Here is a 26,104-nt window from a genome sequence, read left to right as displayed (position 1 = left end):
TTGTAATTTATGTGTATTGGTAGGTCGCATCTGTGCCAGAAAAATACATCAACCTAGTTATTGGTGAAGCACTAATGTTAATGCATACCTCTAAGGAATGAGAAGAGGTCGTAACAAGAGGGCAGTGATAACAATCGATAGCGATGGGACCGATGCCGACGAAGAATCGGAAGACGACTTGATAGAAGACATAGAGGATGATGAGGAAGAGATCAGTGGTATCGTCAAACGACAGCCAGAGTTAGTGCAGCCAGAAGTAAAGCGAGCCAAACGACCAGCATCAATTAAGACAAAGACAGAAAAAGAGAGAAAGATAAAGAAAGAGACAGGGACAGAGACAGAAACAGAAACAGGGAATCAACAATGGAGTGACCAATATGCTCCCAAGTCAATAGATGATATATGTATCAATCCTCAGAAGTTAAAACAAGTAAAGGAAGTGTTATATGATATGATTTACCACCCGGACGCGTTAACAAGTCCACGAATATTGATTCTTAGTGGACCAGCGGGCAGTTCCAAATCCACCACAGTGAAGTTACTTGCTAATGATCTCATCAGAAGCAGCCAGGATAATTTTGGTAGTTACAATAATGACAAATGGATAGAATATATGGATATTGCCAGTAGTGATGGATTCAATCAAAGCAACCAATTTGATGAATTCATGAACGATGTTAAATATAGAGTGGGAAGTAACTTAACTGTGGTGGTTTTGGAAGAATTGCCAAATATATTTCATTACGAGACATTAATTAAGTTTCGAAACAAATTACGGGAATGGCTATATATGGATACTCGACTTCCACCATTAGTGATATGCTTAACGGAAGTTGAGTATAACAATAATGATTTGGGAGTCACACCGAGTTATTCATATAATATTGAGAACAATCTTACGGTGGACACGTTATTGGGAAAAGAATTGGCCAGTAATCCCAAAGTCAAAATTGTCAAGTTCAATTCTATTGCTAATCGGTATGTGAGGAAGACAATTAATAACATCATGAAATACGAAAGGAAAGTGTTTAGTCAGATTCCTGTGCATACCTTAAATGGATTCCTTGATGAATTGGTCAAGCTCGGAGATATCCGATCCATCTTGTTTAATCTCCAGTTATGGGCTCGTAATTACGTTCAACGAAAGGAACGTGGTGTGGATGATGAGACATACTTAGAGACCAGTTTTATTCGAGAGAACCAAATTAATTTGTTTCATGCCATTGGTAAGATAATCTATTCAAGTTCAGAGTTTGCAAACTTGGCTGATGATAAGAAAGATTTCTATTCAATAGAGCAAGTACTTAATAGTTTCAACAATTCGGCCCTATTGAACTTATCTATTTTGGAGAATTATGGGATATATCAAAATGGTAATTACGAAATTTCTATTGCCAGTGAAATTGTTGATGATCTAAGTTTAAATGATTTAATGATTGATGGAGAAGCCAGTAAGGATTTTGGGATAAGATCTACAAGGAATAAACTCCGATCAATTGAAGTTAGGTCATCACTGGGATACACTAATAAATTAAAGATTAAGTTTCCTCGACACTTCAAGATGATACGACAGTACAATAAGACCATGTACCAAATTAAGGCTTATCAGAGATATGTCCATCGCTTACGTAACACCTGGCAAGAGTTGAATATGATCGATGGGTACTATCTTCCACTCATCTATAACAAAAAGAAGCAATCACGATACTTATATAATCGACTAGGAGGTAAATTTCAAGAGATATATGCTGATGAGGAGCTAGGAGTTAGTGATCTACATGGTAATGACGGACACAACGGACGTGGATTTGATCGAGATCAGTTTGAAGTAGATATCGAACAAGCCATAGCAGAGTTGAATAATGAGGAGGGCAGTGATGATGAAGAAGGTTTAAGTGATCCTATCGACGACAGCATAGATGAGCTAGACGAAAACGAAGACGAAGACGGAGAAAGGTTTCTGTCGGATTCTGAATTGGAGGGATTGATCTCACAGGGTATGATATAGAGAATTAGGTTTATTAAGTATACACCGATATATAGATACAAATAAATTAAACCGCTTGAAGAGCCTTTTCAAAGAATTGGTCATCTTCTTCGATACTTTCCTTTACAATATCCAAACCACCTTGGAATTCTCCATTAACATATAATTGTGGGAAGGTTGGCCAATCACTAAATTTCTTTAATCCCTGTCTAACAGAGTCATCCTTTAAGATATCAAAGAATCCGAATCTGACTTGATGTTCTCTTAAGATAGCCACTAATTGACGAGAAAATCCACATTGAGGAGATGAAGGAGATCCTTTCATGAATAACATGATTGGAGCCGCGGTAGTAAGTTTCTTTAATCTTTCTTGAAGAGCTTCTTCTGATTCTTCTTCTTGAACTGGTGCTGCACCATTTGTTTTCTGTATTCCGTTAGAAGCTACTGGAGGTATAGCTGTTGGATTTGTAGATGTAGCTGAAGATGAAGATGAAAATTGATTTAATGAGTTTATAAATTCCTTTGGATCAGCACCCGACAATTCTTTAAGTATGACCGAGTTACGAATAAGAATGATATATGGAACAGCACTGACTTCAAATAATTCACTAATTTCTGATAATTCATCAGCATTAATACTGAGGAAAGAGATAGAAGTGTCTGAAGCCTTAGAGTCTGCCACTGTCTTAAAGATTTGATTCATTGTTTGACATGGTTGAGCCCAGGATGTATGGAAATAGAGGACTATTAACTTGGATGCATCAGCCTTGGTTAGTTCGGTGAACTGAGCTTCAGACTCGATTTCAGTTACTGGCATTTTTGGTAGTGGTGATTGTGGTTTTAGTAATAGTAATTGTGATGATGGTAGCTGATTAATCAGATAAAAGTGTGTTATAATTTTTTCATTATTTCATTTCACGTGATTGTGCATGTGATGTGTTATCACGTGATATTAAGAGAGTCAATTAAGAGTCAGAAGACTCCGGGAGAGTCACAGAAATGGTAAGTATACTTTGAAATATGATTGTAAGTATGCTTAGAAGTATGATTATGACTATGAGTAAAGTGTTCCTTCGAGCATAAGTCGAGAATCGAATATTAATAGGAGTTGATGATGACAAGACTAAGTCAACGGGCGTAACGTCACATTTGATCTTAGTGGGGCAGTTTGAGTAATGGAGAGAATATTAAGTTCAACAGTTTGGTTGACAGCAAATGAGAGGCAGCAAGCTACAGAATGGAATAGGAGAAGTACGGAGTCCTACAGAGTCGTATATAGTCGTATATAGTCGTATAGAGCATGAAGCCACATGTAATTAGTCTTAGCGTAGTCATCCGTAAGTCATCATGTAAGATATTGTAGTCCGAGAGATCGTCGGGGTCTGAGAATAATAGCAAAGATTTGAACCGTTCGGAGTTTGTCTCCGGATACAAGCAATTGTAATTAGTCAGGCTTTTTGGTTTGGTTTGGTTATTTTGCTTATGACAGGCCAAGATAAGTCAAAAGGTACCGTGTGTGAGTGGGCCAGGCCTGATTACGGTTACTTTCGGTGAGAAAAAGGGTGTGAAAAAAGGTGGGGTAATGCACACACAAGACAGAAATGTCTGTCTGCACTCGGAGTTGGGCAAATTGTTGGTCACTTACCCCACAAAAACTACAAAAAAGAACAATGGGAGAGGCACTGGCAGTGAGTAAGGGTGCCCTTACAGTAAATACAATAAATAAAGTGCCCTGAATACAGTCAATACAATTAATACAGTACATTTAATAAGTACAGTAAGTAATATTAGAGTAGTCATAGTATATAGAGACTAAGAGCTATTGAATACAATAGTATAGATTAAGAATACTGTAGAGGGACGATAGCGGGACTAGTGTGTAGTCTATAACAGACACAATAATGACTCAGTGTCTGGCTATCCGCGCGAAAACTCTTGTCGTATAGAATGAAGTCCGCCATTGGTCCGCCAAGGTTAGGATAGAATAAGGTAATATATCATAGTATAGTTTTAGTATAGCATGCAGCGTGTACAGTCCAGTGTAGTGTACGGTTCAGTGATTGTGCTTTACCGACGGTGTACCGACATGACTGCCTCCACCGTCTCCGTAATTCTGGTCCCGATATTTGTGTCTGTACGACGCAGACAAAACCAACTCAATTCCCAACTCAAATCCACAAAAACTTCAGACTTTTGTCGCTTGTTTTTTTTTCTTCCACTAATTAATTCTCACTAACCATTAACACCAACTGGCCCATGGCCGCTCCCTAATGATCTCACACATAAAGCTCCAGTCGACGTTCCCCATGGATTATACGCCCAGCCAGCCCAGCCCGCCAGAGACTCCAAGAATGAGTTCCCTGTCCCTGACACTGACACTGACCCAGTCACAATCTCGCCAACAACAGTCACTGTCTCACTCACTGGCCCTGGCCCACTCCCCTAAACCGAAAAAGAACATCCCGCTAGAATTAACAGCCTACGGAACCACTCCGTCAGGGAAACCTCGACTCTTTGTATGTCAGGTATGTACCAGAGCCTTTGCCCGTCTAGAACATCTTCGTCGTCATGAGCGGTCGCACACTAAAGAGAAACCTTTCAGTTGCGGAGTGTGTCAGCGTAAGTTCTCCCGACGAGACTTATTGCTAAGGCACGCTCAGAAACTCCACGCTGGATGCTCGGATGCCATCACCAGACTCCGTCGCAAGTCCATGAAGCGTTCGGCCAATAATGACGACGATGACGACGATGATGAAGATGAAGAAGATGATAATAATGACACCGACATGAATGACACTACAAAAGATACCGGTACCACTTCCGGTAAAGATATTATCATTACTAATGATTCTTCTAATGCTAATTCCACTAAGGATGTTGAATTCAATCTCAATTTGTTCAGTACTAAGAAGCCAAGGCGTGCTCCTGCTAAAGTATCAAAACCTAAAGCCATGGCTACTGTAATGGCTACAGCTATGGCCGCCTCTTCTTCGAGTCCATCATCAACAGGATCCACCCGGAAATCTTCTGTATCTGGTACTTCCGGTAATTATCTTCAACGTCAAGTGCTTGATAATAACCGTAAAAAGATACTTGGTAGAGCTCGTAGAGGTGCATCATTTTCGGCCCAATCCGGGGCCAATTATGCCGTCAGTATTCCGGAATTCGATGATTTGTATCCTAATACCGATAATGTCGAATTCTCCACTCCTCAATTGTTACCTTCGTCCATGAATGATGAGATGAGTTGGCTCAATAATCTTTCTACAATTCCGGGGTTATCACAAACTCCCATGGCTCGGAATAATTCCATAACGGTCGATTTGCAGCATCCCGGTCCACCTCTTAATGTATCACATCATGGATCATTTTCTTTACCATCTAGTACAGGTGCAGTAGCCCACAAATTATCCACTACCGAGAGTCTCAATAGCATTAATAGTCTAGATAATCTAAGCTATATGATGCCTACAGCCACCATCACTAATCAGGAATTACAGAATGGAGTAGCGGCTCAGGTAGCTGCTGCTGCTGCTCAACAGACTCAATCCAATAAATCAAATTCGACTCAGAACAATCACAACCACAGCCACAACCAAAACCAAAATCAAAATCAGAGCCAACCCCATTCAGATCCCATAGACGATGCTCCTAATGACTTTGGTTATTCATTCTACGATATACCGGAAACCATTTTATCGGGTAAAATGTTTGATAATCTCAATTCCGACTTGGGTACTCAACATCATCATGATCATCAACAATTCACTCAACAACAATTAATGGGACTTGGACCTCATCAACAACAACAACAAATGCATCATATGTTTAAAGCCCTTACCCCCATTAAACAAGAATTGGAAGATGAACTTATGCAAGATGAATCATATTCGGGCATGCCACCACCCCCGGTATCGGGTAACCCCTCGGGTCTGCGGTCAGCTAAACCCTCGACTTCTACATCCACCAACTTTGATCTTAACTTTTTAAATGATATTGATGAATTGACTCATGAATTTGACGTTAATGCTAAGTTCATGCCCAATGGATACTCGTTCTATGGTGACAATCCCCTGGCATCTTCATCTGGAATTGAAACAACCTCTCCTCCGCAAATGAGTCCGGAATTGTACACTCATCCCTCGACTCATGCGGAATCACTTATGGATATCACCTTGGATCATGCACAACTCTTAAACATTGAGAGTTCAATAGATCAACAATCTGGTCATAGTTATAATCAACAGGCATTCAATCAATTTGCTCAACCCCTCGTACCCCCACCTCAATCCAGTTGGAAAGCCAAGTATAAGCTCGGTAATTTCAGTCGGAATAAGTTATTCACCAATAATATGAGGCATATGATCAATAAGTCACTTTCTAAGTATCCCATCAGTGGAATTATGACTCCGACTATCCCCACCAATGAGAAGTTGGAGTTTTACTTGGCTACATTTATCCGAAGTTTCTTATCTCACTTCCCATTCATTCATATTTCCAAATTAAATGAATATGAAATTATGAATATGACTGCTAATGAAGATATTAATAATGAAAGTTCTCGAGTATGTTTACCCCTTTTGATCGCCACCATTGGAGCATTATTCTCCAACAATAAGAATGATAGTGAACATCTTTATGAAGCATCTCGTAGAACCATTCATATTTATCTTGAGAGTCGAAAGAATTCTGTTACTTCGGATGGGGATGGTAAGAAAGATAAGGAAAGGGATAAAGATAAGGATAAGGATAATAATCTGACCATTAATCCATTATGGTTAATTCAATCATTAACCTTATCAGTGATCTATGGACTCTTTTCAGATAATGAGAATAATGTTTATATTGTAATTCGACAATTGAATGCGTTAAACTCATTGGTGAAGACATCCATTAAGAGCAATAGAGTCATATTATTCTCTATTAATGGTGAAGATGAAGAGATCTTTAATCAATTGAATCTGTCAATCCATGCCACGAGTCCTCCTTCTAAGACCAGTAATACTATGAATAATCACCATAACAATAACTCCAACAATATCAATAGTAACAGTAATAACAAGAGTAATAGTAATTCATTATTCCCCAACACTTTTGATGATGAATTGAAGTTTAAGAACAATATCAACATCCAATCACAGATTAGAATTGTATTTATGATCTATCGACTCACGAATTTCTTGCTTATGATGTATAATGTTCCGTTAACATTAAGTATTAATGATTTGAATAACTTACTAATCCCTAACCAAGTGCATGAGACATTATGGGGGTTAAAGAATTATCAAGAATTCCAAGAGTTTAGTCATAAACAATTAGGATCTAGTTCGATTGATACATATATTGGTAGTGGAGATAAGATTATCTATAAGAATTTACTTTTAAAATTAACGAAATCAGGAGGGTTTAGTAATGAGACAGTAGGACAATTGAATCAATTAAGTAAATATGGATTTATTTGTATTATTCATGGATTGTTTGAAATTAAACAATATCAAGAAATGAAGAATATCAATATCTTGACGATATTAGATTATTTAACTCAATTTTTACCTACCAATAATACTACCAAGACTCATCCACAAGATTTTGAAAAGTTGGATTATGCATTATTAGTAAATTTTATTAAAATCAGTACTTTGGTAGATTTTAAATTGGTTAAAGAACAAAGTTGGTTACGTAATTTCGATGAATTAACGAAGAACTTTAATAAGTTTTTAGTTGAAAATAATCCGAATAATGTTAATGATAATGATTATTTAAAGATTATTGATTGTTGTTTAATGATCATTAAATTAGTATTGTTTAAATCAGAAGATATTACGGATGATAACAATAATAATAATAATATTAATGATCATGATAATATTCAACATTCCATGTTTAGTACGGATTTTGGGTTTTTAAATAATAATGGAGGCAGTTTAATGGGTGATCATCATAATCTTCAACATCTCCAACAGGCATCTCCTGATAATAATCATGAGTTTAATAGTCTTTTAATTGAAGATAAGTCGAATGTAATTAGTGAACGAGAGAATAGTTTAGTGAGATTCGAGAAATTCATTCATCTCCGAATTTATGAAGAGTTTGATAATAGTACCAATTCTATCTTATCACAAATGTTATTTCATGTATTTACCATTTTGTCGGTATTTTCTATCTACATTTTAAAGAAAAACAATACATCGGCTGGTAATACAGTTATAAATACCATGGATGGAGATTCATCGCCTGATTTGTTATTTGAACTCAACCATCGATTCAGTACCACCTTGAAATTGCTCGATAAGATTGAGAATTTCTTGAAGTTGAAGTATCATGGTGCTGGTAATAATGGGTCTAATATCAAATTGGAGCATGACTTTACCAACTTGTATTTATTCAATGGTCAACAACAACAACAACAACAACAACAACAACAACAACAACAACAACAACAACAACAACAACAACAGCAACAGCACCATCTCAACCAGCATCAACAATCACAACCACAGGATGCAGGCAACGCCCAGAGTTTGGAAAAGACCCTCTACATATTACGAATTGGAGAAATGCTCATGAACTACTTGTACGACTCTAACATTAAGGTGTCTATCTTTAAGAAATTAAGTGGAAGTTTAGCCCACATACGTAAGTCATTGGCCGAAAACGAATCGCGCATCATTTCTTAGAGATTTGACTTTATAAAGTATTTATTGATATTATATTATATATTATTTATTATTCATATATTGTTATTGTAGTTTAGGGGTGGTTGAATAGGGGGGTGCGCCCTACCCCTGTGCAGGCTACCCCGTATTTGTCAGCAACCCTCAATCACTTTACCCATACCCCTTGATTGGTATTAGCTTACACCAATTATCACCGAGGCGAGTTAATTGAGCTGAGTCACCGAATATGATTGTGTTTAAGTAAGTGGTACTTAAGCGCTGGCTGAGTTTGCTGTAAAATTTTGCGTCCAATACGCAACTGTTGCAACAATTTTCGTATTCGGCGACTGTGGCTCTGAGCAAACGAGTTCGAGGATATAAATTTGGCCACATTTCCCATTTCCCATTTCTAACCTGATTAGGAGGTTCTCTTCCCTAACTAAGTTAATATCCGTCAATTGAATTGTAAGTATGACTGCTCCATTAAAATTATATACTGCTGCTACTCCTAATGGATTTAAGATTAGTATCTTTTTAGAATTCTTAGGGTTAAAATATGATGTACAAAAGATTAATCTTCGTACCAATGAACAAAAGGAAGATTGGTTTGTTAAATTGAATCCTAATGGAAGAATTCCAACATTAACAGATTCTAATACTGGAGTTACAATTAGTCAAACGGCAGCTATTTTACAATATCTTGCCGATACTTATGATAAAGATCATAAATTCTCGTATAAATTTGGATCTGTTGAATATTATAAGCAATTGGAATATTTAATTTATTCTGTAGCTGAACAAGGACCAATTACTGGTCAATTATCTCATTTTACAAGAGCTGCTCCAGAAAAGATTCCTTATGCATTAGAACGTTATGGTACTGATGTTAAAAGAATTTTAGGAGTATTGGATGAAATTATTAACAGAAATAAAGATAATGGTTTATACTTTGTTGGAACTCATTACTCGATTGTTGACTTTTCCGTATTTGGCTGGGCCAGATCAGCTGGTAATTTAGGTATTGATCTTGATCAATGGACTTACTTGGGTAAATGGTTTAAGGAATTGTCTGAAGCTCCTGAAGTTAAAAAGGGAATTGAAATTTTACAATAACTAAATAATGTAGTTAGTCATTTATGAGCGATGTTACATTATTTATTATTATTAACCATTTATAGGTACCCAAAACAATAGATATTAAATTAGTCTATGTAGAAATAAAATGAAATATATAAATATATTAAATGCAATGCTTAGCGAGGTTCTGTATCGGTATTATTGGCTAAGCTGGTTTGTTGTTGATCATTGGATTGTTCCTGATCATTAACTACTTTCTCTTGTTCTTGTTCGCCTTTTTCCAGTTCATCATCATCTAGATCTGCTCCTTTACTCTTTTTAGGTACTCTCTGATTACTCTGGAATAATGAAAAGATTACACATAAAGCACCTATTCCAGCAGCTAAATGATAAACATTTCTAATGGCTTTCATTACTTGATCCTTAATAAATGCTTGTGTTACAGGATTTAATGTTTTAATAAGTGAAGTATTAACCATAAGTTCACTTAAATTAACTTTACTTAAATCATATAAGATTTGAGGATTGGTTTCATTGGATATAGCCTTTCTTAAAATAGCTTTAAGTGATTCATTATAAGTTAATGTAGCTAAATCTGCTCCTGTAGCACCTCCCATTGATCTACCAAAATTAAAGAAAGTAGTTCCCATAATCGTACTACCTTCTGACTTTGGTACACTTAATTGCATAAGCATAACTGTAGATTGCATTTGTAATCCAGTAGATAACCCAGGTAAAATTAAAAGTCCAATGATTTGTCCTAATGTTGAATCAACCTTTAATAATAATAAAATAGTATTACCTACAAGTCCAAAGATTGCAGCAAGAATAGAAAATGGTTTAACAATTCTAACTTTACGAAGAGTAACTCCTCCAATAATTGATGCAATAACTGAAGAAATAATCATAGGTAAAAGATGTATACCTGAATGCCAACCATCATATCCTAAAATAACTTGAAAGTAAATTGATAAATATAATTGATTCATAATAAGGTATGAATATGTGGTTGTTATAACCAATACTGAAGCATCACAAGCTAATGACTGAACCAAGTCTAAACTAATTAAAGGATACTTGGAATATTTAAAGTTCCAAACACAGAACGCTATTGACATAATTCCACCAATTACAAAACAACATATAACTTGGGCTGAATCCCATGAGAATTGACTTGAAGATCCAAAACTTAATCCTAATAGAACCAAAACACATGCAGCACAAAGTAATGTTGCACCCAAGTAATCAATAGTTTTTAACTTCTTTAAAATATTCCCCTTAGGACGAGGAGGATTAAAAGCCCATTGTAAGAATAATAATGCAACACCTCCAATAGGTAAATTAATATAAAAACACCATCTCCAACTAATTTTCGAAAGAAGACCTCCAATTAAAGGTCCAATAACTGAAGCAGTTGAAAAATTGACTGATAATAAAATCATTCCAAAATTTCTATATTCAATTGGGATAATTTCACTAATAACAATAAATACTAAAGATTGAACACCACCTCCACCTATACCAGCTACAACTCTTCCTACAATTAACATATTCATACTGGTTGATAATGCACATATTAAAGATCCAATCTCAAAAAGAACAATGGCAATACTTAAAGCAATCTTTCTTCCAATAATAATTGAAAATTTCCCCCAAACAGTTGTGAAAACTGCAACGGATAATAAGAAACCCGAACTTAACCAATTAATTTTATCAAATCCATTAAAAGCATCACCAATTTCAGAAAGAATGGTCACCACAATAGTTTGATCTATTGCAGTAATAAATATCGTAAGCAATAATGAAATTACGGTAATTACAAGTTTATACCCTTTAACATATTGATCTTCTCTTCTAGTACCATCTCCAGCATTACTTTCTATAAATACTTCATCGTTATGAGATTTTTGCAGTATTTCACTGCTTGAGTCCTCAGGCTGTAGAGCTTGTGGGATTTGTTCATTATCTTGAACTGAAAGACTGGGTATAGTACCTAGACTATTTCGATTTTCTTCCTTTGACTTCTGTGAGATATTAGACATCTTAGCGATATGGTTTAACAATATGATACACGAATAATCTTGGCATGCATTTATACTAAGGTCTTGTCAAAAGTTAATATGCCGTATATTAAACATTTAGGAATTATTGTTATTTATAATTTAAAACCTATTCTATTATAAGCATCACTATTGAAGAGGCTTTCGATTTCTATGTCCGGGTATATGCGTTCAAAGCCGCGCAAATCCAACCCATTCCCGATTATAAGCGGTGGGTGTTAAACGGAATCACTATTTTTTTTGACTGCAAAAAATAGTGTGACGACGGAATTAGGGTCACAGAAGCAGCCGTTCAAAAGCCGCCCGTACTCGACGGAACTAAGTATTAAAGTGGTTAATAAGCGGATTATAACTTTAAAGTAGTCATATATTATTTAATTAACTAACGCATCTATGCCTATAATTAGAAGGACCAAAACTATAAAGAGTCTTACGACCGAAAAGATTATATCACTGGTTTGCGCTATTTTTTCTACTTGTGCGAGTTCATATTCAAGAGGTTCATAAGAGTATAATTTGTGACTATTGCCGGGGAACTTAACCATGTAATAATTAAAGAACTGGCTATTTTCGACGGCAAGATATCGTCTAAGATTTAAATACAGTTGGGGAGGGGTCGAAATTGGAGGTTGAGGAATTGATATTATCGGACTTGCATATTGAGGTTGATTCTGTTGTGATAACAATAATTGGTTCAATTGGGATTTGTACTTGATTGCTGTTGGAACAGGATTACTGATAGGTTTATCTTGATAGGTTGTTGAAGTATAGTAATCATAGGGTGGTAGTATTGATTCTTCATTCTCTAATATGGGAGAATTCACTGGTTCAGGTGGACATGTAACCGATAACTCAGGTGATGGTGAAGTTAATGGAGTTGAATATTTCGATGCTTCAAAATTCAAGTTTGAATCAACTTCTGTATCCACAATCGAATACAGTGGCTTGGAACCCATAGTTGGTACTTGTAACAAAGTAGTATTCTTTATATCTAAATTCTCCACAAAAGTAACTATATCGGCATAATAGTCAAACTCTGCATCAGAAGTTGAAACTTTAGTGGATCCGGCCCGTTTAAGTTTTTTATGCCCTAAGGCAACTTCTTGTTTGAATTTAGTAATGAACTTTTGTTTATTATGTTGAAGCTTTAACATCTTTGTTTTAACATAATTTACTAGTTGAACTTTACTTAGCTTTCTATGATGTTGGTGTCTATTATCTCTAACCTGATGATATACTGTTGATTTGGTTTGAGATTTGGAATATTTAGGCAATTCTGAATATACATTGGTCTTGCTAGATTGTTCAACTATGGATGAAACCGATGATGATAAATATTGAGGGCTGGTATGCTTCAATGCAGTTGTTGGAGACATTAATTGAATCATTATAGATAAGATGTAATAGTACTGAAGGCAAAAATGGGGATTGTACAAATAAATAAATAGTTAACAAGTAATAAATATCTCAATAAATAAAGTTAACAAATGAATAATAGAACAAATGATAAATAATAAATAGGGAATAATGAATAATAAATAAATAAATAATAAATAATAAATATTAATGACCGTACCGTTGACACAACCTATGAAATAAACATAATCCAGTTAATGTAATAAAATGTGAAATAAAGGCAGATAAAGGAATATTAAGGATTGTAATTAAGATAATACCGATTTTAGAAATGAAACCGGAAATACAATACAATATAGTACAGTGATGCTATAATACAAATCAAGCAATATAACTCGAACTGTTGCTTCAATAATTATAAAAGTTCATGTACTCATTTATTAGGCAGTATATTTGCGTAAAAATGTCGTTAGATGTTACGACAACTTAAGTGATCGGAGGGTTCTAACTTTGCTACGCCTTAAATATGTGTTTACGGTTGGTACTTAAATGCAAAGGTACCTCTCTTCTCTACCTCTTTCTCAGAATGAAGCAAACTAAATTATAAATAAACAAATAAATAAATAAAAAAAAAACTGAATAAATAAATTAGATTGCTGATTTCAAATTATAAATACGCACACATATTTTTTCCGTTATCAGAGATGCACTTTTTTCATTGTTTGTTCCATCTGACCACTCCTATTTCATTCTTCGGCAATGGTTATTTGCGAGCATATTTCGTGGAGGTTTCCTCGGCAATCCGTAATAGAGTTTAGTTTTCTTACTTATGTGTGCCTGAAACGGAAACTCTTTGAATGCATTAATGGTTGTGAAGTTGATTGAACTACTGTGGCAGCATTATGGGACTGGTTTTCCTTATCGTGATGGTCACTCTCACTCCTGAAAAACCACTTCCATTGTCCGCACTTGCTTACAAGCTGTGGTCATGAAAGGGAATATACGCTCCTTTCAAAATATGGCTTATAGGTTCTCTCCTCTTCTACTTCGTAGCTTCTCATAGCCCATTTAATATCTCTCCACTTTCACAATGAACAAACTTTTTACGATGGACCCCATCCCGCCTCGTCCCATTACCGCTGTCCCCTCGTTGGTTCATTTTCTACATAATAAATTTAAAAAATATAAAGGTTCCAGTGACGTATTGTCATGTCAAATCAAAGCAGTTTAATCGAATTACTATAAATGAAATTGATCTTATGTACTGTATAATTTCATGAATCATTCCCGTAAAAGGAAAAAGAAATTCTCATCCCGCAAAACTTAATGCGCTTTCTTAATTAGGTAATGAAATTACATCATCTCCTATTCTTTGCTTGAGGAATGTCTAGATTATGTTATGACTGAGTAATTCGAAAAACTTAAAATTATTTCTCTTTATCGGACTAAGATAACTCTTTTATAAATGTAGTCTACCATAATTATTGAAAATGATATATATTAATATATATGAAAAACAATGTAATAAGAAATAATTATCTATGTTATAAACCCTGTTAAAAGATTAAAACGAGAAACCGAAAGGGAAAGACAGAAAATGGCTCCGATACTTTGGAAGCTAATACGAGTAGTCAAATACTAGAAGAAATATATATATGTACCTGGGGAAGTCTTGCAAATAGATTAAAACAAGAAAACTAAGATAGACACGAAAATAGCTCCGAAACTATGGAGAACAGTGTTAGCGTTGTTGGAAACACTAGAAGGAATTGATACTGCAGGAGCGATTGAACTTGTCTGTTCAGAAGTGCCTGCAGCACTGGAACTGCTTTGAGCAATGACACCAGCTGTAGTACCAGTAGCTTCAATAGCACCTGCCGCATTTGGACCTGTAGTTTCACTACCACCAGCTATGGCTCCTGTAGCAGCAGCGGCTTCATTTGCAGCTGGACCTGCAGCATTTGGAGTAGTAACAGTAATCAAATGTGTGACTGTAGTAGTCTCGATAGAATTGGCTGTAGTGATCGTCAATGTTTCATAAGATGTGAAAATACCAGCTTCTGTTCCTCCAAGTGGAGTTAACGTAGGTGCAATGGTACCTTCTTCCTCTGGACAGTATGTTGTGGTGACAGTATGAGGAATAGTCACAGTCTTAATAGAATTAAGTGGACAGTTCGTAACAGTCTTTGGACACTGAGTAATGGTAATTATTTTATTAGAAATGAATGTGGCGGTAGTAGTCAGACCACCAGTAGCTTGCGCTGCAGTTTCTGGACAGTAAGTAGTGGTGATAGTGTGAAGGATAGTAGTAGTCTTGATTGACCTAGCTGGACAGTCAGTAACTGTGCTAGCACATTGTGTTATCGTGATAATTTCACTAGAGGTATAGACTGTAGTGATAGTAGATCCAGTGGAACTTCCTCCAGTTGGATTAGCTGTTGCAGCACCAGTACCAGTACCAGCGCCAGTAGTAGTGCCAGTAGTAGTGCCAGTGGTTGTGCCAGTGGTTGTGCCAGTGGTTGTGCCAGTGGTTGTACTAGTGGTTGTGCCAGTGGTTGTACTAGTGGTTGTGCCAGTGGTTGTACCAGTGGTTGTGCCAGTGGCTGAAGTAGCACTTTCGAGAACTATACTAAATTGACCAAGGAAACAGTCACTTGCAATTGATGATAATTGTAAAGGAGCAGCTTCATCTGGACAGATGTAGAAATCACTTTGTCCGTTCAATTCCAATACTGGATCTCCGATAAACAGCCATCCTCCAATTGCTGAATCGGTAAGATGGAATCCATTGCTATCGCCTACAAAATATAAGTCATTGACTGTAATATATCCTTCTGGAAGTTGTAATTCAAAGTGGCTTCCTTCGTCCCTATTCAATATAATATTATCTCCGGAATAGTTGACCAATTCACTGAATTCAACTGGTGGTGCGGCCACAGCAGTTATAAGGAATCCATAAGTAGTGGTTTCTGTTTGAGAACTCAGGGAACTCAGGGAAACTACTGAAGATGGACTAGAAGTCACGCTTTCGCTTTCTGAACCAGAAGCAACTGATGATGCCACAGAAACCTCTGAACTGGTTCCTGAAGTTTGTGATCCGGTTTCAGAGCCAGAAGCAGATGTAGATGGTAACCCGGAACTCTCTTCACTGTTACTAGAACTGGATTCTGATGAACTTGAAGTTTCAGATGAGGCTCCAGTAGTTGGAGTACCGGTAGTTGGAATAGTACCAGTAGTTGGAGTAGTGCCAGTAGTTGGATTAGTACCTGAAGTTTCGGATGATTCACCAGTAGTTGGAGTAGTGCCTGAAGCTTCAGATGATACACCAGTAGTTGGAGTAGTACCAGTAGTTGGAGTAGTACCAGTAGTTGGAGTAGTGCCTGAAGCTTCAGATGATACACCAGTAGTTGGAGTAGTACCAGTAGTTGGAGTAGTACCTGAGGAGCCTGATTCACTTGAATCTTCAGATGAAGTGCCTGTAGTTGGAGAAGTCTCTGGTGAACTTGAACCTTCAGACGAAGTGCTTGTGGTTTCAGAAGTTGAGGATTCACTTGTTGGTGAGCCCGATGTTCCGACATCAGTTTCTGATCCAGATGGATAAGTTATTGTTGGACTGAAGTAGGAACCAGATGGAAGTGGACCTACTATAGGATTCAAGGACACATCTAATGAAGAACAACCTCCTGAGTTAATATTCTTGATAATATATGAGTCATTACCATATGAACAACTGTAGAATAATGAGCTGTTATCATAGACTAATGATCCAGTCGTACTATAACCCCAACCTGGAACAGGATCTGGTCCAAGTACAAGATCTCCATCGGCATCTGGAGCTTGAACATACAAACCATTAGAAGCTGAAAGAACTCCTGTTGTTTGATTCAAACTAAAAAGCACGGCATCTCCACCAAGATTTACACCCAAGATATAACCTCCTGCTCTCTTTTGCAATGTTAAAGCAGCTAAATCTGCGACATATAAGGCTTCAATTTGTTCTTCTAATCCTTCTAATTCAACTGAAAGTTCAAATAATTCTGCTACAGATGAAGGTAACGAGAATATTGCAGTTGTTGTAGTAATAACTGTAGTAAATCCTGTTTGGAATGTTGAAGTCGTTGAAGTAGTTGAAGTAGTTGAAGAAGTAGTTGAAGTAGTTGAAGAAGTAGTTGAAGTAGTTGAAGAAGTAGTTGAAGTAGTTGAAGTAGTTGAAGAAGTAGTTGAAGAAGTAGTTGAAGAAGTAGTTGAAGAAGTAGTTGAAGAAGTAGAAACTGTTGAACTAGAAGTGGTTGAAGTGGAAGATTCTGAGGAAGATGATACTGCAATACTCGATGTTGATGGAGGGGGTGGACAGAATTCAACGTTGGATAAGTAGACTCCAACTGGTATACATGAAGAATTTAAGTCTTCATCGTCACCAATAATGTAAGTTTCCGTACCTTCAGCATAACAAGCATATAATCCGGATCCTACAGCGTAAGTTAATTCATATAATCCTTCTACATAATATTCAACACCCCAAGAGTAAACAGGATTGGCTCCTACATGAAAAGCGTTGTTGGCAGGATTCTGAAGATATGGTCCTTCAGGGAAGGAATCCAGTTGGCCTTGTGGGATGTCTCCTAAGATTGTAATATACCCTACTCTTAACTCAGTGTCATAAGTAAAGTTAAAGCTTGATGCAGGAGCACCAACTGTAAGACCAACGATTCCGTCAATTAACTCTAAACCTAATGAAGTATCATAAATTCCAGTACCAAATGCATACAAGCTGAAGGAACAAATATCCAGAGTGACAGGTATATAAGTACTTACAGGAATAGTTTCTGTTGCAGTTTGTTCGGAACTTGATGATAATGAAGGTGTCAATGTACTAGTAGATGCAATATTAGTAGGAGCAATTGAGGTGGAAGATTCTGAGGAAGATGATACTGCAATACTCGATGTTGATGGAGGGGGTGGACAGAATTCAACGTTGGATAAGTAGACTCCAACTGGTATACATGAAGAATTTAAGTCTTCATCGTCACCAATAATGTAAGTTTCCGTACCTTCAGCATAACAAGCATATAATCCGGATCCTACAGCGTAAGTTAATTCATATAATCCTTCTACATAATATTCAACACCCCAAGAGTAAACAGGATTGGCTCCTACATGAAAAGCGTTGTTGGCAGGATTCTGAAGATATGGTCCTTCAGGGAAGGAATCCAGTTGGCCTTGTGGGATGTCTCCTAAGATTGTAATATACCCTACTCTTAACTCAGTGTCATAAGTAAAGTTAAAGCTTGATGCAGGAGCACCAACTGTAAGACCAACGATTCCGTCAATTAACTCTAAACCTAATGAAGTATCATAAATTCCAGTACCCAATGCATACAAGCTGAAGGAACAAATATCCAGAGTGACAGGTACATAAGTACTTACAGGAATAGTTTCTGTTGCAGTTTGTTCGGAACTTGATGATAATGAAGGTGTTAATGATGTTGCTACAGAACTGCTGTTTAACCAAGGACCCCATGAACTTAAAATTATTGCAGGACTTGTCGGAGTCGATGAGGACAAAAGTGTGAATGATGATGGGAGTTCACTTGATATACTCCCAATGATTGTTGTATTGCTTAAAGTGCTACTTTGTAGAAAAGAACTACATAGAGCTAACGTCGCAAAAAACACAATTTGGAGAGGAACTAGAAAACCCATATCCACTACTGTATACCTTAAATATTTGTAGGGTTTAAATTCTAAAAAAACAAACTAGGTTGTTGAACATATTTATAGAATTGGGGATCACGGTGCAGGGTCTCCATACACATGTTCAAGGATAGTTTCGTCGTGAAGAAATCAAATTAAGCATATTTCCAGGTTTGTAACCATTTAAGCAACGCGCCTGCGTACTGCAAGAAAATATCGAAGTTAGTAATAGTTCTTTAATTTATTATTTCCATTGTTTAATATGTAGGCGCTTCCTTTTCTTCGCAAAAACTATCTAAAAACGAGATCAATTTGACACAATAAAATTAAAATCCTCATACATAAAAAATAATTCTACAAAAGATTTACGAGCCATAGTTTCTGGCCCAAAAAATCAAATTAGTGCAATTCTAAACAGTATTCGGAAAAAGGAGTTTGTTTACCATTTACGATCTACCTTCACATTAATCTATTTAGTTATATTATAAATAACAATAGACTAAATTACTGGGGATTTAATGCAAGTGATATAATATGATATTATAAATATTTACGAAAGCATAATTGAAACAGTTAATATTTTAATCTTTGAGGATTACTATAAAGTCATCAATGAATCTAATGGTACTTAATTAAGTTTATTATTAAGCATTATTGCATCCTAATAGATATTATTGAAAACATTATTTAAACATTATTCATAAACGTGAATATGTTGTACTTGTTGTGAATTTTTCTATGAATAGTGTAAACCGTTTATAAAGATATAACAAAATTAGGAAAAACATAAGCTGGTTTAGGTTATCAAAACCAATCGAGGCGTTCCTCTACAACTTTAAGCAATATTATATTCATTTTTGTGCAGGTGCCAATTGTGAAGTATTTTTTTTAGAATTATTTTGTAGATCGCACAATATGCACGACATAAATAAACGAGCTATTCTTTGCTGCGAAGCAAATCCTCCTTGTCTGTCCATTTACTTTTTTATTATAATACAATTCATAATAATAATTATAATTAAATTAAACAAAGACTTTGGTATAGATTCTATCTAAAAACCTATGTATTATATAACTGATATATAATTCTCTTGATCGATTAACATTTAATGTAAGAGAACGAAAAATAGCATGAATATAGCTCCTAAACTATATGATACTGTGCCAGCATTATTGGAACTGGGAGGTATTGAAATTATTGGTGCCATTGTGCTTTGTTGTTCTGAGGTATCTACATCATTAGTTGATGTTGGTATAGCTTTAGAGATTGTACTATAAACTTCACTACTAATTTTAGCTATACCTGTATTAGATGTTTTAGCTTCATTGGTACCAACTTCTTTTGGACCTGTAGTTTCACTACCACCAGCTATGGCTCCTGTAGCAGCAGCGGCTTCATTTGCAGCTGGACCTGCAGCATTTGGAGTAGTAACAGTAATCAAATGTGTGACTGTAGTAGTCTCGATAGAATTGGCTGTAGTGATCGTCAATGTTTCATAAGATGTGAAAATACCAGCTTCTGTTCCTCCAAGTGGAGTTAACGTAGGTGCAATGGTACCTTCTTCCTCTGGACAGTATGTTGTGGTGACAGTATGAGGAATAGTCACAGTCTTAATAGAATTAAGTGGACAGTTCGTAACAGTCTTTGGACACTGAGTAATGGTAATTATTTTATTAGAAATGAATGTGGCGGTAGTAGTCAGACCACCAGTAGCTTGCGCTGCAGTTTCTGGACAGTAAGTAGTGGTGATAGTGTGAAGGATAGTAGTAGTCTTGATTGACCTAGCTGGACAGTCAGTAACTGTGCTAGCACATTGTGTTATCGTGATAATTTCACTAGAGGTATAGACTGTAGTGATAGTAGATCCAGTGGAACTTCCTCCAGTTGGATTAGCTGTTGCAGCACCAGTACCAGTACCAGTACCAGTGCCAGTACCAGTAGTATTGCCAGTAATAGTGCCAGTAGTAGTGCCCGTAGTAGTGCCAGTATTAGTGCCAGTATTAGTGCCAGTGGTTGTGCCAGTGGCTGAAGTAGCACTTTCGAGAACTATACTAAATTGACCAAGGAAACAGTCACTTGCAATTGATGATAATTGTAAAGGAGCAGCTTCATCTGGACAGATGTAGAAATCACTTTGTCCGTTCAATTCCAATACTGGATCTCCGATAAACAGCCATCCTCCAATTGCTGAATCGGTAAGATGGAATCCATTGCTATCGCCTACAAAATATAAGTCATTGACTGTAATATATCCTTCTGGAAGTTGTAATTCAAAGTGGCTTCCTTCGTCCCTATTCAATATAATATTATCTCCGGAATAGTTGACCAATTCACTGAATTCAACTGGTGGTGCGGCCACAGCAGTTATAAGGAATCCATAAGTAGTGGTTTCTGTTTGAGAACTCAGGGAACTCAGGGAAACTACTGAAGATGGACTAGAAGTCACGCTTTCGCTTTCTGAACCAGAAGCAACTGATGATGCCACAGAAACCTCTGAACTGGTTCCTGAAGTTTGTGATCCGGTTTCAGAGCCAGAAGCAGATGTAGATGGTAACCCGGAACTCTCTTCACTGTTACTAGAACTGGATTCTGATGAACTTGAAGTTTCAGATGAGGCTCCAGTAGTTGGAGTACCGGTAGTTGGAATAGTACCAGTAGTTGGAGTAGTGCCAGTAGTTGGTTTTGTACCTGAAGTTTCGGATGATTCACCACTAGTTGGAGTAGTACCTGCAGCTTCGGATGATTCACCACTAGTTGGAGTAGTACCTGAAGCTTCGGATGATTCACCACTAGTTGGAGTAGTACCTGAAGCTTCGGATGATATACCACTAGTTGGAGTAGTACCTGTGGGAGTAATACCTGTGATTGGAGTAGTACCTGTAGTTGGAGTAGTACCGGTAGTTGTAGTCGTAGGTGTATTAGTGTCTGGTGAATTTGTTGTTCTTGAACCTTCGGATGAAGTATTTGTGATTTCAGAAGATTCCAATGAACTAGTTTCGCTTGAACCTTTGCAGGAACTAGAAGAATTTGAAAAGTTCTCAGACAACGAAGTACCTATCGAAGACGAATTCGAAGTACTTGAGCTTTCACTTGAAGTGCTTCCATCTGAGTACTCCAATGACGAATCAGCCGAATTTGATGATACTGAAAAAGATCCCGATTGAAACAAACTTGTAATGGAAGAATTTAATGTCGAAAGTGAAGGAGTAGACTCAGAGGTAGAGGATTCACTGGTCTCCGAACTTGATGTTTCACTAGCACCTCCAGACTCAAACAGAGATGAAGCTGTTGAACTAATGTAGGAGCTCAGTGAATAGTTAATTACTGGACTCACTGCCATATTCAAGGAATCACAACCTCCTGAATTTATGGTCTTGATAACATATGAATCGTTACCACTACCATATGAACAACTATAGAATAATGGGCTATTATCATATGTTAGATCCAGGCTGGAATCATAACCCCAACCTGGAACAGGATCTGGTCCAAGTACAAGATCTCCATCGGCATCTGGAGCTTGAACATACAAACCATTAGAAGCTGAAAGAACTCCTGTGGTTTGATTCAAACTAAATAGTACGGCATCTCCACCAAGATTCACACCCAAGATATAACCTCCTGCTCTCTTTTGCAATGTTAAAGCAGCTAAATCTGCGACATATAAAGCTTCTATATTTTCTAGTAATCCCTCTAATCTAACAACTATATCAAATAAATCGGCTAGAATGGTTGGAGTTGAAATTGGTAAAGTTTTTGTACCTTCAGAAGTAGTAGATGTCGAAATCAATTGTGTCATTGTTGAGCCATTATCTGATGTTGTTTGTACAGAATGTGTCACCAGTGAAGGAGTCAGAGAGGAGGCATCATCCTCACAAGCTGAGTCTTCAACATAAAGATTTATTTCAGAACAATCACCTTCCGGTAATGCTTCTAGAGCGATTACATTGGTGAAATGATAGTCATCAGAGCAAACGTAAAAATCTGTGCTTCCCATCCAACCCATCAAGTAAGTTCCATTCGAACTAACTATTGACCAGCCTGCAACACCAATATCACTTTGTGTAAAAATCTTTACAGTTGGTGGATAAGCCCCTCCATACCCCACTGGCACTGGCACAAGATATGAACCATCAACAGTGACGAACAGGGTAGTTGGATCAAAACTGTAATAATCAACAATGCCAGTTGTAAGATTAGGATTATTATTGTTATCTAATCCCACCGCTATTTCAGGTGAATCGGCCCCAGCATAAATCAGAAAATTAGAAAAGCATTGAGATGATGATTGAGGTTGGCCTGATGAAGTACTTATTGAAGAACTGACTGAAGTACTAGCCGTATTACTTGCTGAAAAACTCACTGATGAATAAGTGGAAGTAACACAATCTGCAACATTAGAATCATCAATATAAAGACTTATGAGAGAACATTCTGATGAGTCCATGAAATCCTCAGTTGAAATTACACCGGGATACGTTTCGTTAAAACAATTATAAAAATCTGTACTGCCTTGCCAACCGATTAAATAAGTGCCATTTGAACTTACCACTGACCAGCCTTCTTGGCCACTATCATCTATTGAAAACAATCCATCGTAATCGGCCGAAACAACGTATGAACCATTAACACTAAGAAACAGTGTGGTTGGATCAAAACTAAAGTAGTCATAAAAGGCAAGACCTAAGAACACTTTGTCAACCATACCTACCTCATAATTACCGCCGCTGACATAAATCGTAAAATTGGAATAGCATTGGGATGAAGGTTTAGTTTGACCTAATGCATTTTCTATGCACAAAGCTAACAAAGTCAAAAAAACAAATTGAAAATTAATTAAAGCCATTTCTTCTGTTTGAGCCTCTAAATTGCATATATAGGATAAAGCTTAGGCAATTATCAGTCTAGAACGTCAGAATATATATGAAGAAAAATTGACATTATTCAATTATCCAAATGTTAACTTGGCTTTATCAGTATTTGCAACGTATTCATAATTGTAACCATACTCACTCATGCCCAATTTGAGGTCAATGATTTTCATTACGCTCGTTGTTATGTATCCGCTGTTCAATTTCTGTAGCGATTATCACCAATAAATATTTGCAACGTATCCACATGTATTAACATCTTCGACTTTATTTTTTGACTTGAAGCAATAAATCCTTGAAATATTATTCTAGTTGTCATTTTTATGCGAGTTTTTTGACACACTTGCAAAAAATATACTCGCATAAAAAAATAAATTTACGAGAAAGGAAGATGAGAAGGAGACAATTTAAATGAGCAAAAGGATTGGAGGAAATATTATGTTTGCGATAGAGATGTTGTCAATATATTATTTTTTTAGATTGGCACGTGTAAGAATATTGGTTTTGATAAAATAGGTCGAGTTTTTCTGAAGAATAATTATATACTAAATGGGTTCCAGGTTTGATATTGTCTAAATAAAGAATCTGACTGTAGAGAATACATTTAATAAGAAGAGAAAATTTCGGAATAAGGAAAAGCTTTTCTAAGAAGGATCCGAATTGGCCAATTTAGAAAATCTCTAATAATAAAAGGCGCTAGATCAGTAGTAGGAAACTATAGCTAATATGAATTCAACAGATAAGAGCAAAGGCAACATAGTCAACTAAATAAACAAACACTGCAATAAACAATCTAAGAGGAATCTTCCACTATAAAGTTTGATAAAGGTATATTATTACTACACTGTGTAAAAAGACTTGGACTACCGTAGGCTCACTTAAAATAATTTCTGTCCAATAATGCTTTCAGTGCTTCGTTCCCTATTTCAGCTAAGCGTTCAACTTCAGAAAACTCCCTCAGCTCATTTTATGCTGTATTTTATTTTGTAATAAATTATTTTCTTATAATGGAGAAGCCTTCAAAATAAACGAAGAATCGCGACAGCACAACATTTACTTATAAATCTACAAAAATTTCTTTAATAATTAATATGCATTATCGGAAAGGTTGTGGTATAACGATTTGTTACTAACTTAACTAAATTTTAGCCGCGGTTCTAAAATTATATACTTTTGAAACATGGAATTATTACTTAGTCGCAGTGAGCTTTATTTTATTAAGTATAGGGACTTTACTTATAAGTATTTGTCAGTTTGAAGATCATAGCCCAAGAAAATGAAAATATTTGTTTATCTGGATTTAACAATTGAAGCACCAGTGCTTGAACATGTTAAACCGTTGCTCTATTATAGATTACACTTGAATTGAGATTTCTCTATTCCAAGACATCACATTGGCATAATCTCACTTTCAAACCCAAGCAGGCAAGCAAAACTATTTAAGCCTATCACACATAAACCGACACTCATGTTAAGTGAAAAGAATATGAAGACACATAAAAAGAATGTAAGAAAGTATTTCATAAATAGTCTCCAAATTAGCGGTGGACTAACGCAATATATAGTAGAAGTTATAGCAGCTGGAATTATTGGAGCATCGAGGATCATCTTGGTTCTTTGAATTGATTTCTATTTCAGAGTTTATGTTAAAAGAAATATCAATCATGCTAAACGATTCTGGGACTTCGTACAGCTATATATAAGTAGTTAGACAGAAGAAGTCCAAACCTTAATGAAAGGTGTTCTTTACAAGTTAACAAGATTTTGCAGCATGCGGAGAGAAGGGATTAGAGGACCCCCTGTCCTGAATCAATGTGTATACTATATGCATAAAATGGTTTATACCAATTATCTCCAAATGGACTAAAAACTTAATGTATGTAATTAAGATCTGTTATCATCTGAAAAAAAGTTTACCTATCGCTACATAAAAAATATTTTCTTTAATTAAACTCACACATTTAATGTTTAATTAACACGTAGGGTGTAAAAGATGGGGATTGCGACTAATAGGTTTGGTGGCAGACCGCTTTTACGTGTGAGGCGATCTATCTAATCGCCGTAATCACTAAGCTTGAGGCGTTGGAACACTTCTGTCAACTAGACTGTTCGTAAAAATATGTGAAGTAATTTCCTAAATTTGCATTGTCTCCGCTTCTTAATTACTTACATTGTCGCAAGACTCTTGGCACAGTGTTATCACCATACGATCATTTGCTTTATCTTATATTAGCTTAGTTAAGAAATCTTACATTTCGACATATTAGCCGTAGATTTAAATAATGGTCGAACAAGCACTCGTAAAATCCTTATAATTGCTCCACAAAAGTTAAATAGATCCTATGCGAAGTCATGTAAACTTTAAATTAAAATGCACAATTTGAAAGAAAAGGGTTAGGGTA

General features: G+C 36.2%; 9 protein-coding genes across 9 annotated transcripts; 3 read left to right on the top strand and 6 right to left on the bottom strand. All coding sequences in view use genetic code 12, as the record gives it.

Annotated features, from left to right (window-relative positions):
• The first annotated feature begins 79 nt into the window (after positions 1-79).
• RJT21DRAFT_27286 (uncharacterized protein) lies at positions 80-2,031 on the top strand. Its single transcript, XM_064883988.1, has one exon. It carries the CDS (start codon positions 98-100, stop codon positions 2,006-2,008), a length of 1,911 nt encoding a protein of 636 aa, XP_064740186.1. The 5' UTR covers positions 80-97; the 3' UTR covers positions 2,009-2,031.
• GRX3 (monothiol glutaredoxin) lies at positions 2,032-3,136 on the bottom strand. Its single transcript, XM_064883989.1, has one exon. It carries the CDS (start codon positions 2,802-2,804, stop codon positions 2,055-2,057), a length of 750 nt encoding a protein of 249 aa, XP_064740185.1. The 5' UTR covers positions 2,805-3,136; the 3' UTR covers positions 2,032-2,054.
• Positions 3,137-3,989: 853 nt separating this feature from the next.
• On the top strand, positions 3,990-8,720 carry ADR1 (DNA-binding transcription factor). The gene has a single exon (XM_064881459.1). The coding sequence runs from the start codon at positions 4,258-4,260 to the stop codon at positions 8,662-8,664; it is 4,407 nt and encodes a 1,468-aa protein (XP_064740184.1). The 5' UTR covers positions 3,990-4,257; the 3' UTR covers positions 8,665-8,720.
• On the top strand, positions 8,697-9,885 carry GST2 (glutathione S-transferase GST2). The gene has a single exon (XM_064881458.1). It carries the CDS (start codon positions 9,115-9,117, stop codon positions 9,754-9,756), a length of 642 nt encoding a protein of 213 aa, XP_064740183.1. The 5' UTR covers positions 8,697-9,114; the 3' UTR covers positions 9,757-9,885.
• Positions 9,886-11,830, bottom strand: RJT21DRAFT_119599 (major facilitator superfamily domain-containing protein). The gene has a single exon (XM_064881457.1). The coding sequence runs from the start codon at positions 11,760-11,762 to the stop codon at positions 9,897-9,899; it is 1,866 nt and encodes a 621-aa protein (XP_064740182.1). The 5' UTR covers positions 11,763-11,830; the 3' UTR covers positions 9,886-9,896.
• Positions 11,831-12,154: 324 nt separating this feature from the next.
• Positions 12,155-13,168, bottom strand: RJT21DRAFT_113336 (uncharacterized protein; the record flags this gene model as incomplete). Its single annotated transcript, XM_064880153.1, has 1 exon — positions 12,155-13,168. One exon carries the CDS (start codon positions 13,166-13,168, stop codon positions 12,155-12,157), a length of 1,014 nt encoding a protein of 337 aa, XP_064740181.1.
• A 1,418-nt stretch (positions 13,169-14,586) lies between these two features.
• RJT21DRAFT_139174 (uncharacterized protein) lies at positions 14,587-19,110 on the bottom strand. The gene has a single exon (XM_064883336.1). It carries the CDS (start codon positions 18,837-18,839, stop codon positions 14,820-14,822), a length of 4,020 nt encoding a protein of 1,339 aa, XP_064740180.1. The 5' UTR covers positions 18,840-19,110; the 3' UTR covers positions 14,587-14,819.
• Positions 19,111-19,936: 826 nt separating this feature from the next.
• RJT21DRAFT_139173 (uncharacterized protein) lies at positions 19,937-23,842 on the bottom strand (the record flags this gene model as incomplete). Its single annotated transcript, XM_064883335.1, has 1 exon — positions 19,937-23,842. Exon 1 carries the CDS (start codon positions 23,675-23,677, stop codon positions 19,937-19,939), a length of 3,741 nt encoding a protein of 1,246 aa, XP_064740179.1. The 5' UTR covers positions 23,678-23,842.
• Positions 23,843-24,714: 872 nt separating this feature from the next.
• On the bottom strand, positions 24,715-25,557 carry RJT21DRAFT_119588 (uncharacterized protein). The gene has a single exon (XM_064881456.1). It carries the CDS (start codon positions 25,308-25,310, stop codon positions 25,092-25,094), a length of 219 nt encoding a protein of 72 aa, XP_064740178.1. The 5' UTR covers positions 25,311-25,557; the 3' UTR covers positions 24,715-25,091.
• Positions 25,558-26,104: the final 547 nt, after the last annotated feature.

The sequence above is a fragment of the Scheffersomyces amazonensis genome (genome assembly GCF_036850825.1).
Source record: "Scheffersomyces amazonensis strain UFMG-HMD-26.3 chromosome Unknown RJT21scaffold_2, whole genome shotgun sequence".
NCBI classification, from domain to species: domain Eukaryota; kingdom Fungi; phylum Ascomycota; class Pichiomycetes; order Serinales; family Debaryomycetaceae; genus Scheffersomyces; species Scheffersomyces amazonensis.
The sequence above is the reverse complement of the archived record's forward strand: the minus strand, read 5'-3'. Positions and strand labels throughout refer to the sequence as shown.